We start from the raw sequence: 14,593 nt of genomic DNA, 5'->3' as shown, positions 1-14,593 counted from the left end.
GGATTAACCTGTGATTAGATGGGTGAAAAACTGGTAGAACATAAGTAAAGAGCAGTTCTTAATGGTTCAACTTTGAACTGGAGGGATATATTGATTAGGACTTCACATAAATCCCTCCTGAATCTCGTACTATTCAATATTTTCATTTAAAATTTAGAATATTAAATTTTCAAGTGGCAGCGAGATGCAGAAAACATCAAGCGCATTGAAGAATGAATTAGAAATCAGAATGATATTAATACACATGAGAAATGACTGAGAAGAAAATAGATGGTTAGGTAAGGACACAGCTCTGCACATTTGGCAAGACCAGCATAGGAATACTGAAAATGACTGACTTTTTAGCATTTCTGTTAAGGGCAATCTGTTAAAAGGTTAAAGCAGATCAGAAACTGAACATGTCATGAGTCAACAGTGTCATGTCTTAAAAGCAAACATCACACTGGATTAAATAGCAGGTGACAGCTATTTGTACAAAATGAAATATAACTCCTCTTTGTCCAGATAAAGTTTCAACTGTAGAGGATCACAACAGGAGATCTATTTTCAATGACAATTTTTTTTTAGTAATTACTTTTTCTTTTACTTTTTTTTTTTTCCCAAAGATGACTTTGACTGTGAGCTACATATAACTTCTAGTAGGCAGGATATGTTCAGGCATATGAATGAGATGTTAACACTAGAGTTTAACAGTGTCAGATATAAATAAATTACTCAACTTCAATCATTTTGCATAAAAACAAAGGTCTTTCTTTTGTTGCTAACCATACTGTTTGATACTAGAATAAGGCTCAGCCTGACAACTCTCCAGGCTCAGGGACGTGTTCTAAAATTAAGATGTCCTTCACAGAGGAGGACAGTTTATCTTGGTATACTGGTATGTTATCGCTCTAGTTGTCTAACTTAAGAGCCAAATTTGGATTCTTTTGGGTCAGTAGAACCTCCTGAGAAAGATTCACAGCCCTTAAGTTGAGAACCTGTTTCCTTTACCTGTTTGTGAAACCTGGTCTGTCAACTTCGACAACAGTAAAATTTGAAAATTTGAGTTTTGTAAATATTCTTCAGTGTAAAACGAACTGAATTTCTGAGTAAATAAAGCACACCAGAAGGGGAGGTTCATAAGTATTCATAATTCTGCTAAAGAACTAAGCTAAGCAGTCTGCTAAATAACTAGGCTCCACTGTGACACAGGACAAAGGTTTATGAAGAGGGAACTTTGAAAGATCTTCCATTTATTGTTTCATTAGTTCAATCTGAAAAATTATCACACAAACAAAAAGTCCTGTAAAAAATTCCTCTTTAACTTCTTCTCATGTCCCAGTCCCATGTCATTTAAGTAGCTTTATAATTAGTATGTTGCTGAAGTTAGTGTTTTGAGTTAATCTGCTAGTTAGTCCAGAGAGTGCAGGCCACTCTGGCTTCGTTGTATATTGCCTGTCTCTCACACTCTCTTTTCTAATACCCTGAGTGGAGGAGACTAGTAGTAGGCTGCTTGATTCTTGCGAAGAAAAGAAAATGTTCTGTGAATAGTAAGGTCTAATTTATGGATCAAATGGCAGAGTAATGGCAGTGAGATCTATACTGTACATGAGACAGACACCCCCCAGATAGTCTCTTTGTGGAATGCCAGTATTGCTTGAAACTAGCCACTTTTTTCTGTGCCAGAGGGAATACTGAACCTCAGACTGCCAAGAGTGTATTTTGTAGATCAATTAGCAGCTTTTTAGGTACCAAGTTCAATCAGCTTCTGCAGAGCATACTTGATAAGGTAGTAGTGACAGATAAAGTTAAGGCTTCTCCTTAGCAGATCGCACTGAAATGACATGTACTGGCATTGATATGACTCACAGAAACTGAGGATGGCATGCTGCATAACTAACCTGTCATACACTGTGCTGTGAGCTTGTATGTCAACAGTCTGCAAACTATGTTGCAGCATTGGAAGCAAGTTAAAATATCAGGCAGCTACACAATAGGACATTTACCACCTTTCCATTCTAACAGGAAAAGTGTCACTTTATTTTATAACCGGAGCTTAATTTATCAAAACAAATTCAATGGTAGGTACGTTAGTAGGTAGGTAATGTTTGCTACTTCTTATTGGGTTTATTCTGCTTTGTAGGAAGAAGTTTAAAAAATAAAGTATAATGACATCTCATTGTATTTGAAAATAAGCTACATAACATATGCAGCTTTCCAACTCTTCCAAAATTCTCTCTTATATCTACCTTATTGAAGAAGTGCATGACTTTCTTTTCATTTTTGAAGACCAAATTGTCATAACTGTAATGGCAACATTTATGCACACAATTTCTTAATTCACATATCATGTTTTCACTATTTATCATTTGTATAATGTGTAATCAGTTTATGTAAAAAATATTTAATTATCTATCAATGATAAAGTTATACCAGCAATAAAGAGAAACTGTTTTAAAGCTAGTTTAGAAGTATTGCATAGTAAGTATGAGAAAATTTTTTAGCAGAGATGACATCTTTCATGAAGTTTTCTAACCCGTTTTCAAATAAATACAGTGCATTGCAGTATTACTTATATTAAAGTATTGTTCATTGCTACTTAAAAATATGGTAGTTAGGATCCTGTATCTTGTCTTATTAGACCCTTTTGAATCCTTTCACGGGGACTTCTTTCTCTTTTGATTCAAACACTAAAATACGTCAAAAGAGAGACCTTTTCGTTCTATTTTTATAAAAAAGCTAAAAGTTTCATTGTTTTAAATAAGGGATTGTTTTAAAATCGGTTTATTAAACTGCTTCAAAATGAATGGGAACCTGGCTTATAAAGATTTAACCTTCATTAAGCGATAGCTCCAAGTCAGCTGTTATTTTTGATCACACTAAGGCACTTGAATGTAATATGTGCCCCTTTTTCATGATAAAGATGCCATAGTCAAGCTTTTATTGTGGCTCTGTCAGGTTTCTAGAGATGAATGTGTTCAAGTCAGATACATGCTCCTAAGATTTTGTCTTTAGAGCTATTACTAATATATTGACTTAAATTCCAGGAAACGTGAAGAAGAAAGTAAGAGAAAAGAAGCCAAGCTGCAGAAAGGAATGCAGAACTTGGAACAAAATAGGTTTCGAGTACAACAGAATTTGGGAAATCAAGAGAAGACCAGCAATGTCATGCAGTTATCTAATAAACAAAGTGATATGCAGAGTAAGAGACCTCTTTCCTGCAATGCTTCTCAAATCCAATCAGGGAGAAACAGTGGAGGTTCACCTAAGGCTTGTCACAGCAAAGGGACCCCAAAGGAGAGTTGCCTGTCTGCAGAGCCTCAGAGTGAAGGTCTTAAAATCAGGCAAGGTTTGTAAGCATTTAATTGGCCCACTAATCTATTTAGTGGACGTTTGGGGATGTTTAGTGTATAGGACCTATTCTGCTCTTTTCTGTCATTTCTTGTTCGTTCATTATGTAAGCTATTCAAACAGGCTAAAGTTAGATATGGATTCTTTTATTCTGTCAGTTTCAGTAGTCAAAAATACCGGTGTATATAACATCTGTAAAAACAGGACAGGTTGTTTGGAGTTGTTCTGTTAGATGCTCTGTTTGGAGGAGAGGAGCTTAAAGATGTTTGACCTATAGGTGGGATTCCTGAGTGTTCATTGAGAAATCGTAACTCCTCTTTTTCAACAAAGAGGTTAAAATTGTGCAGAGTGACATCTCTAGCATACAGAGGGACCTGTTCAGGCAGCTTCATTCTCTATGGTAGGGCCCTCCTACGGTTTGTCTTTTGTTGTTTCTTGTTGATAACCCTCCAGGATACTTTTTGAGAAGTGAGACTGTTTATAGAAATTGTACTCCTTCTGTTAGTTACTTTTCTTGCCCTGCTCTGCCCCTTTACTCTCTTCATCCGTAAAGGTATCATGAGTTCGTATCAGTGTGTTGACCACTCCAGTGCTGGTTTTGTAACATATACCTTTAAATAACGTTTCAGTCAGTTCTGGTATGAGCCAATTTATAGGAGCCCATGGCTCAAATCTTTCAAAACTGGTCATGTTAAAACATCTTTGTTAGCATTAGAAGTAAAAATTGAATAAATAGTTTACTTAAGGGAAGTTGCAAGAATTCCTTCAAGGTGTCTCAGATGTAAAAATTAATTAAAAGGAATTATCCTTTTGAAATTCTACTAATTGGAAAATTACATTAATCCAAAAGAAAAGAAAGTCAAAGAGCTATTTCTGCTGAATCATTTTGCCCAGATTTCTTTATCTTTTACATGGAAATGTCTTGTTAAACAGAATACTTGACAATATTGTTGCAGTAAAAGAAGACATATATCTTAGCCTAACCTACACTAGAAATGTTAAAAATACTAGCAAGCTTTATCTGCATATGTGTTAATTTATGCTAATTAAGGTATAGAGCTGGCAAAGTAAAACACTTAAACATGAAGAATAATTGGAAACAGTGGTGGCCAAATGAAGGATGAATAGTTGTAGTGATCATAAAGAGAGGAAATTGATAAGTAAGGAGAAAAGGGAAAGGAGAAAGAAAGATGAGGGGAGAATTAGAGGAATGAAAGGGAGAAAAGAGAACGAAGAGGACAAAGAAATTATAGAGGAGGAGTGAGCAGCCTTTTCTTTTACTCACTCCAGTATCCATTCTTTAGCCAAAATCTTCCATTGGCTATACCAGTGGAATCCTCTTTGTATCACACTCAGACTCCCACATTTCTTGGGACAAGCATAATCGTCTTGCACTGAGAAAATACCTAAAGGTGAGGTAGGAGGTAGTTACATGGGAAACATGGGACTACAGTGTCAAACTGATAACAGAAATCAAGACTGAATTGGCCAGATTTTCTGCAGAGGACTCTAATATTGATGCTTATGTTTGAGAACTGCATTTATGTTCGGTTGTCTCTACTATGCTTCACTGCAGAAAGACATAGGAGATTCAAATCAGCAGTAAATGCCAGCAGGACATAGCTTGGTCTTTGGATTAAAGGCTTCCTTGAAGTTGGAATTTTTCTGAAATAGCTATGCCAGAATGATTTTTTCATGTTGACAGTTTTAAAAGGGAAAATTTCCAAATCATGTGATTTATTGCCTGGAGATTTTTTGATTTTTAATATCTCTTTAAAAGAAGAATGTAATTTCTACAATGATAGAATTTGAATTTTAAATAGACAATTCTACTGCTTATAGTCTTTCTTATCCATGAGTGTTGAGCATGAAGAGAACAAAACTATTGACACAAGGTTCTTCTGAAAATACATTGTAACATTGTCTTCGTCTTCTAAATTGAGAACAGTTTACTTCCTCTGTAAAGAAAGACTCCTCTTCTCCAGTCCAAAATGCTAGTGTTTGAAGTAGAATGTCATGCCATTTTTACACAAGCATTCCTTTTTTGTTAGTGGAATAATGCCAGGGTCTGTGCTATTCCCTATTTTGAGTCTTCCTGCTCATACATTTTTTGCGTTTAAGTAAATCCGAGTGTGCCTCGAAGAAAACTGAGCAAAAAAAAAGAACTAGAGAAATAAGCTCTGTTCTGCTGGATCAGTGACTGAGTGTTTGTTTCTATTTCTCTAGCTAAAGAATTACTGAGAAAACACACCAAAAGCAAGTCAACTTGTGTCCATTTCCGTTGTGGGAAAGAAAATGAGGGAAGAAAAAGTGAAGTGAAACATCAAGTTGCAGCTGCTACACAGCTGGATGGAGAAAAGCATGACTATACCATTGAGGCAAATGATACCTTTGCTCATGGGAACAGAAAGCATACTTCTGCTTGTACAATCACTAGCGTTGGGGAAAAGTCAAGAATTCAAGGTCAGTCTTCATCTGGTAACGGGGACCATTGTGAAAGAACTGCTGTGTTCTTGTGCAATGCCAGTTGTACTACTGGAATTGCAAGAAATTCCAGGCAGCATGAAACTGTTTCAAAAGGCAAAAGGCATCATCAAAAACCAGGAAATAAAGAGGTAAATGATGAGAGATGTTCACCAGCTGGCTCTAGTAGACCAGGAAGTGCCAAAATGATATTTGTAAACACCAGAAATGACAGTGTGCATGCTGTAGAACAAACTAACAATGTGGGAAATAATGAATTAGCAAAAAAACCCTGTCCTTTATTGTCTACTGCGGCAGAATCTACAAGAACGGTGCCGAGATATCCATCAGCATGTTCTCTTTCTGATGACAGTTTTAACTTGGAAAAAACAGACATAATTGGGTCCAGGAATGCAGGTGATCAATTATATTCTTCTGTCACATGGCAAAGTACGAATATTGAACAAATCCCTTTAGAGATTCGAATGCAGGTAATAGAAAAAGAAAGAACAAGAAAAGAGCTTTTTCGGAAGAAGAACTATGCTGCTGCTGTTATACAGAGGACATGGAGAAGGTAAGACTACCGTTTAGTAGCTAGAGAAGAGTTAGATGCTATTAGATGTAAATTACATTAGACTTGTTGGCAATGTGCTTCATTTGGTCCTTCTGCTTATAACATTATTCAGTGATAAATCAGGAATTTAATAATCTTTCACCAAAAAAGTGGAGGTGTGTACCAGTTGCCTAGAATTACGTTAGTAAGTTCATAAAGAGTGTGAGGTAAGTGATGACTTGTAATGATTGGAGAAGTTATTAAGCTTCTATTTCAAGTATTGATATTTCTTTACAGAAAGCAGATCAAGATATGGATGAGCCTAGAGTTCACTGTTGTCCTGTTTGCAAACTTACACACGTGTAGGAATTTAAGGGTTTTCAGCACAGATTCTTGTAACCAGACCATTCACCAGCATTTACTGACACACCTTTAAACTGTATTCTGCCTTGACTTTTAACTGGATAACCAAACCACAAAATGTTTGGAGGCTTGGAGCTTATTGCCAAGACTTGAAACTAAACTGAGTAACTTTGTACAGCAGGAATGACTGCTGTACAGAACAGGCAAACAGGAAGCACTGAGGTCTCCCAGTGTTTGCTTTCCACAACATTGTCGCACTTTCACAAATGCATGATTTTTGACCTCAGAAATACAATCTTTCCTGATACTTGTATTCCTTAGTATTTAATTTCTTATCAAACTTGACAGCAAGAGTATGGTGGCTGTAGGTGAAGGATATAATACATAATGTAATTCTTATTTCCTACTTTTTATTGAAATTTTCTTGTGTTTTTATGTGGATACAGAAAATTATAAGTTACTGATTTTTACTAATAAATTATCTTTCCAGGTGTCTCACTAGTTTAGCAATTTTGTATTTCTATTATACTAATGTTTTAATATTTCTTAGTATTCAGTTAAAAAAAAATTAACAGGGATGTTCCTTTGAGGACTCAAATGTCACACCAAATTGTGTAGTACAGTATAGTAGTGATGCAAAATGTGTTTCTGAAAGCAATTTGAATCAAAGGGGGCAGCTGGCAGATGTATAAGAGCATAGGGACAGAAGTAGCTTCCTTCATACTAGTCCCTGAACAGCCTGCAGGACTGCAGCCACAGAGGCAGGCCTGAGTGCCCAGCTGCCTGCAGAATAAATGCTGATTGGTCAGGCAGACCTCCATTCCCCTGGTCAAACTAATCCAGTCTGCTATAAATAACAAACGGAAGCTCTGGTTCCCCTGTAGAAAATTTCAGAGGGGCTCTTCCCCTTGCTATGTTAGCCGCAAAGCTTAGCTGTCTTCCCAGCATCTGCATCCAACCGGTGACCCTCTCTGCCACAGCAGACAGCAAAGGGGAGTGCTTAGCAGCAGGCGCATTGGGGTCTGCTCTCTTTGTCATCTCATCCAGCCACAGGAGGATTGTTCAACCACTGCCCCGATTCTAGCTCATGGCACATGAAGGGAGAGAGATCTGTCCAGAAAATTTAGGAAATTTAGTCTAGCTCGGCCCTCTCCTAAACAGAGAGGGGTGGAGGGTTGGAGGCACCTGCTTGCAGGAAAGGTTGATGTGAGGCTCTGTTTCCTTACCGTTTCCCCCTCATCTTCTGTAAACTTTGCTGAGTTGTTTTTTTTTTTTGATGCAGACCCTGAACATTCTTACGTTCTCTCCGCTTCTGCACGGAAGGTAGGGGCAGACATTAGCATCTTTCTGTTGCTACCAGGATGCCTTTTCATACCTCTTATACATGTACGCATTGCACATTTCAGTATAATATTTATTTGTATCTATAATAACACATCCTCTAGGCCTAAAGGAGCAAGGCCATGGCCAAGGGTTAAGAGAACGCAGGTGTACAAGCATGCCATATTGAAAAATAAAGATCTTGTGGCCTTAGTATGCATATCTGTGCAAGACAGTAAAGAGGCATGAGGTTGTGCTGCCTACTTGGTGTGATGTTTCCTGGCTTCGAAGGTCCACTATGTTACTAATTTTGCACAGTGGGAGAGAGGGGAGAGAGGCAGGGAGAGAGGGAATTATCTGGGTTCCTTGTTGCACAAAATGCCAGGTAGCTAAGAGACAAGTATTACTAGCTTGTTTGTGGAGTTTGAGAACCAGTTTTTCACACATTACTTTGTACAGTTAACTTACGAAGCATGAAGAAGTTCTGCCTTTCTCTGAAACAGCAGAGGCTGGCTGTTCCTGGCGAGATGACATACCAGACCAGACAGCCATGGTCCAAGCTGGCTATTCTTTTGTTCCTAAACTGAGATGTGACCATCTGAACATTCGCGCTGGCTCAGCAAATTCTTCTGTTTGCTCCTTTTGCTATTCTTTTACTGTGCTCTTTCACTGTGCTCTTTCACTGATCACTCTAAATAATTTCCCACTGTGAGACTGGATTTACAGTCCTGTAATATTCCATTTATCTCTTTCCTGTTTTTGTAAAAGTTACACTGGCTTTTGTGAGTACCTTTGTATTCTAGTGGAAAGTTAAAATCTTGGAATGTGATATGTTTAATTCATTTTGGAGCCCTTTTTTGTGAAAATTTCAACTTTTTTGGTGCAGTATCACTTATTTCTGTACTTTTAGCTTTGGTCTCCTTTTGCTATTTATGACTATTCCTCAAACTCACAGTAAACAGCAAGGCAAAGAAATCTCTTATTTTTCCCAGCAATCAACATCTGCCATCAGCTCTCTTTCCACTTTTTACTTAGATAACACTGAATCCTCACAAAGGAGTAAAGAGCAGAGTATAGCTTTCAGTTAAACTGTAAAGATGTATAGTGAGTGCTTGTGCAAATTTCCTCACAAGAATTGGGATTTAATTTAATTTAATTGGGATTTTCAGGTATATTGGGCCAGCTACCTGTGTGGAAGACTTTGCATTACATTTGAAGTTTTGGCTGTGTTATACATTTCTTTCTATTCTATCCACCTGTTAAAACAGTAATATATGTTATCTCAGCATGAAATGCACTAAAGACTGGTCGCTTGGCAGTAGGTGAAGTTACTCACTTATTCACAACACTGTGCAAAATGTGGGAATTAAAGTTTGTTTAAATTACATTTGTTTTTTAAAAAATTAATGAAGAAAGATAAATATATTTGTACTGTCTGAAAAACTCACAAATATTGTGTAGAACAGTTAGGAAGATCATGAATTCTGCAAGACTGCAACAGAGAGTAGTTCTACAGTTCCTATACTATCATTTCTTAAGTCTGTGCAAAATTTATCATTCCCAGAGCTTTGATGAAGGGGTTCATAAAATGTACAGTAGTATCATAATGAATTTATTTCAATGAGTATTTTAATGTATAACACAGAAAACAGTTTGTGGATCTGTGACAATATCTGAGGTGAGGGCATCAAACTGCTAAGAAGAGTCATATGCTCCCTCCCCTCTTAGGTTCTCTGTCTCAGGCCCATGAATTCTGCTGTCTGTTTGCCTTGTGGTTCAAACTCAACAAGAACTTTATTGTCTGGATGTTTTGAAACCCACGTGGATGATGGGAGCTGTGAAACTGGACTGCATTTCCTACTCTTTATTTCAAAGTTATAACCATGGCAGTGGCAACGTTTATTTTTTTTTAAAAAGAAAAGAGTTCTGCCTCTTTCTTTAAAGGAGAATTTATATATACCTCAAACAAGAGATGTTGTGGATGTTTTGGGATGTGGATCCCAAGTCAGATGAACCTGCCTGCCAAGAAGTCAGGGTTAGCATTTCCAGCTAGCTCCCACCGGGCAGCTGTTTGTGCTGACTCCTTGAATGCTGTTGTTCTGATGCTGTCTCTGAAGTCCCGAACTCTTCCCATGCACTATATGGCCAATTATAGTTACTGAATAGGTACCTAACATACGGCTCTAGGGCCCATTCAGTCCTGTGTCTGTCTTTTGCTGGGTCCAGACTTGCACTGGTAAATAGCATGTAGCTGTAGACAGTAGCGGAAGAGTTACACATTAATGAAACACGTGGTAGCGTATGCTTGAGTCCTGGCATTCCTCTAAACTAGGATTAAATACATTTGTCTCACTCTGCAAATTTTATAGTGATAATCTATCACTGAAAGCTTATTGAAAGTTATTGTCAGCTATAAACTATTAAGCCCCTCTACCACTCAGTATTGCCATCACTATGGTACTTGTCTACTTAAGTATATTAAATTTCCTTTTCTCAGAAAACTGTTCCAATTCCCATAGCCCACAAGCTTTAAAAATATAGTCCTGAAAAGTGTATTTTAAGGTGTGTGACTTGCCAAAGGTTAATTGCTTATCCTGCTCACCGAGGCTGACAGTGCCTGTGTCTGACTTGCTCTCGTCTGAGGCATTGAGGCCAGTACCAGTCTCTAGGGCCCGCAGTGAGTTGACAAAAGGAGGGAATAAGTTGGCTGCTGTTACTGTTGGTCTCCGGCTGGCATCAGGCATTTTCAGTCCATTACTGCTATGTGCATACCTTACCAGCAGTAAGTATCTTTAAGAGCAGAGCCTCTGTACCAATGAATTCAAAAGTACCATTTGCTAGCTCTGCCACTTCCTCTTCTGCACATACACTGCATGTTTCTTTTATGTGCAGTAGTTTTGTCGACTGAGCATTGGATATTTTGTTAAGGTAGGATACCAGATTCAAACCGGATTCTCAGTAGAATCTGACCGAGGAGCTTAATGGAAAAATGTGCACACAATCTAAGAATAACTGCCTACATTTTCTCTGTTTCAGAGGTTCACAGTTGTTTTCTTGTTGCAAAAAACTACTAGAAATCCTCTACAAACACCAAATCACAGATGGGTGCAAAGGTGAAATGAAGTTCAACAGAATAGCTTAGTATTCTTTTCTGTTCAACTGTAATAGTTCCCCAGTTTTGGGGTTTTTTTTTTTGTTTGTTTTTTGTGTTTTTCCCTGTAGGGGTATTCACGTCTCATTGTCAGCAAAAGTTATGATAGCAGGTGACAGTAGTTACCTGCCCCTTCACTTTCTCTTCCTCTCATACCTCATTGAAAAGTTCTAAGTGACTTGTTATTTAACAAAATTGGATCATTTTTGTTCTCTTAAAATATTGCTGTTCTAAATTCATACAATGCTTCACATCTTGTAGGCCACTACAAACATTTATGGGTAAGATATGGTTGCTCCCCACATCTGTTACATACTTCAATGAACTGTATGACAGTATATGCCTGAATTCTGAAACTCTACTAAATTAAGATTAAATACATTTGTCTCAGACAGACAGCAAATTTTACAGAGGTAAAATTTATTGAAAGTTTAAAATTATTGGTGCTTCAACAGAGCATGTCCATTGGGCATGCTGCAATGCTTTTATGTACTTATTTTCTAGATATGACAGCTGTTTTGCTTGAATTATCTAGTTCATTGGCTTATATATATTTAAACAACTTCTTGTGCCTGGTTTTGTTGTATTCTGTTTTAATTTACAACTTGTTGCAGATGAACTAGCAGATCAACATCACCTCATCCTTTCTTCTTTCTTACATCCTTTATTGAGACATCCAGTAGAAGCCTTTATGAATGCCAGAGGGGAATGGTGATCAATGTGTTTTGGCCTGTTACCAAACACATAGTTAATATTTTACAAGTGTTACTTAATGTTTCTTTGTGACAGGTTTGTACTGGGAAGATTCAGAATTAATTAGTAGGCCAGTTAATTGATTTGTGAGTGTGAAATGCCAATATTTTATGAAATACTAATACCTAATTCAAGAAAAAAAAAAATGCACTTTTTTGCTGGTGCCATCAGCCACTAAAGTGGGAAGGTCTTGTAGTCTATAGCTGTCACTGGGAACAGGACTGTGAACACATGCAAGACCATAGCAGCAGTGGCAAGGCTGGAAGACAGGGAGCAAATGAAGGGAAGGGGAAATAGCAAAAACTGAGAGACTGCTGAAACCAAGGTAGGGGAAAACCTTCAGAGAGTGGGTGGGAAGCTGCTCAGGTTTATCATAATCATAAATATTATATCGTAAATATATATACAGTTTTTGTGTCATCCACAATTGTTACTTGCAATGCCAAATCTGTAATGACTGTGTGCAATTAACAGATGCATCTAGAATAGAATCCAAGTCTTTCTTTGTCTTCTGAGCTAACATTTCTCATCCAGATGACTTAGCACATCAGTGGGAGTTCTGTTTTCCCAGTTAGTCATGTAATTTGCCATGTGAACTGATGCATGGAAAGCACTGAAGTTAAAACAGGTCACGTAAAACAAGTGCTCTTCTCTTTTCTGCTCTCTAGTTACCAGCTAAGACGGGAGTTGTTTCAGCTGCTTAGGGCTAAGCGGCAGTGCAAAGAAGATGAAGACAAATGGAGACAAGAGACAGCTGCCTTCTTCATTCAGGTTGCTTGGAAGAAACAACTGAGCCATAACCCTCTGAAATCAGAATCTTCATGCAAAAATCTAAAATCTATAAACAAAGCCAGTTCAGCCATAAAAACAAGCAAGCAGTCCATCCTTAAGCAGATATATGGTAATTCTGTCTTCACTATATTTTAGTTTTAAGACTTATGCTTTTATTTTTATAAATAACAGCATTCCCTGTATTTTGGATTCTTCTGGAGGTATCTTACCTAATTGTTAAGGATGTAAACTATTTGTTAATTGTTAAGGATTTTTAAGCATTGTTTACAAGTTTTTGGTATTTTTTTTTAAATAATTTTGAGAGTATGTTTTTGTTTAGTTTTAATACCTTTCTTCTTCGAAGACAGCTGTTCTTTATTGGAAGATGTCTTCATTTTTTTAAAAAATAACTTTCTTTATTATCTTTTTATGATAGTACTGCCCTGCTTTGCACAGTGCCTGAATATGCACTGTACAAAGGAATGCACCTTGGAGAAATAAGAGAGGAAAAACATTTTTAATATTTAAGTTCCATTACAGTGTAGATCACTGATGGAGTAATCCCTATGTGCTAGCTATAGGTATTTTAACAGGTGGTAGATCATTTCTATCATGGCTCTGTAGTTTAGATAGTAAAAAAGGATTAAAAAAAAAATAAAGCTGATGAACATTTAATGTATCTTCTGTTAGATAGCAACTGCAAGATGTATTCAAAGTTTATGTTAAGTTCTGTTAGGGTTGTAACAATTTCCTGTCATACAGAATGTCTCATGAGTCTCTTCACCATAAATGTGAAAACAGTGGAAAATATTTGAACATGAAAATATTTTTTAGCTTAAGATAAAGCTGTAGCTGCATACTTGTAACTATACATAACCACATCTTCATATGATAAACAAAAATCTGTCCATATTGTTTATAAAAGGACGTTCTCAGGAAGGCAAAGTGTATCAGCCAGCAAGACCTCCTTCTAAGCTTAAACTTTCTGAAGTGCATCTGGCCTCAGGTAAGACAAACACACCTTAAAATAACTGGTTATATTCCTGTAACTGTTCATGTTTCTATACATGAGTTTAAGAGCTGAGCGCTCACATCAAAACATGTAACTGTTGCCAATCTCTTGTGCTTTTATGTTCTTTCTTTCACTACTTTTGGACTACTTTACTTGAGTGGTGTATTTTTTATCTTCATATTGAATTATTTATATTTAAAACCTATTTTCATTGAACTGTTACTAGGAAAGACCTTAACACACACGCACGCGCCCACACACACACCCACCCCCCCCCCCCCCTCTCTCTCTCTCTCTCTCTCTCCCCCCCCCCCCCACCTATGCTTACAATTGCTTAGCGATACTCATACTTTTATCAGCCTATCATAATGCCATTAAAGAAAGGAACATTTATACATGTGGCAGTACTTTGACAAATAGCATAAAAATAAAGCTAGACTCCATGCTGTCATCTTGCTTATTACTTGTTTTAAACATCCTTTCTGAGAATTTTTCAAGTGTGTTATACACTTACTCAGAGATACTGGGGGGGGGGGGGGGGGGCGGGGGGCATAGTAATGTTAGCCTTCCACCACATGAAGCTCTAGGGCCCCCCTGATCATCTGGACTTCATGGTCATATCATACACAGTTCAAAATCATGCCACAGATGAATCATGCCACTATCATAAAAAAGCAAATACTTCAAGGAGCTGGTAGTTAGGATATTTTGCAAAGGAAAGTAAAATACATTTTTTTTCCCCATTAGTTTACAACACGCTGAAGTCAAAAAAAGAAATCCACCAATAGACCTATCCTTGAATTTATACTAGAATTGTAGGTGAGTTTCTGTCTCACAAAGAGATAGGCATTTTTTTCCTCTCACTGTTTGAAATAAC

At 37.2% G+C, this 14,593-nt stretch overlaps 1 protein-coding gene across 7 annotated transcripts in view; it reads left to right on the top strand.

Moving 5' to 3' along the window:
• Positions 1–14,593, top strand: part of INVS (inversin) — a 100,094-nt gene that overhangs the window by 82,833 nt on the left and 2,668 nt on the right. For 6 of the 7 annotated variants that reach the window (XM_026108605.2, XM_064506775.1, XM_026108604.2 and 3 more), the window contains 4 exons: positions 3,027–3,328; positions 5,557–6,367; positions 12,602–12,834; positions 13,630–13,710. In XM_026108605.2, coding sequence (XP_025964390.1) covers positions 3,027–3,328; positions 5,557–6,367; positions 12,602–12,834; positions 13,630–13,710 — 1,427 coding nt within the window. The remainder of the gene's footprint in view (positions 1–3,026; positions 3,329–5,556; positions 6,368–12,601; positions 12,835–13,629; positions 13,711–14,593) is intronic. The other variant, XM_026108606.2, reaches the window with a different exon arrangement.

This window comes from Dromaius novaehollandiae, chromosome 2 (genome assembly GCF_036370855.1).
Source record: "Dromaius novaehollandiae isolate bDroNov1 chromosome 2, bDroNov1.hap1, whole genome shotgun sequence".
Lineage (NCBI taxonomy): Eukaryota > Metazoa > Chordata > Aves > Casuariiformes > Dromaiidae > Dromaius > Dromaius novaehollandiae.
The sequence above is the reverse complement of the archived record's forward strand: the minus strand, read 5'-3'. Positions and strand labels throughout refer to the sequence as shown.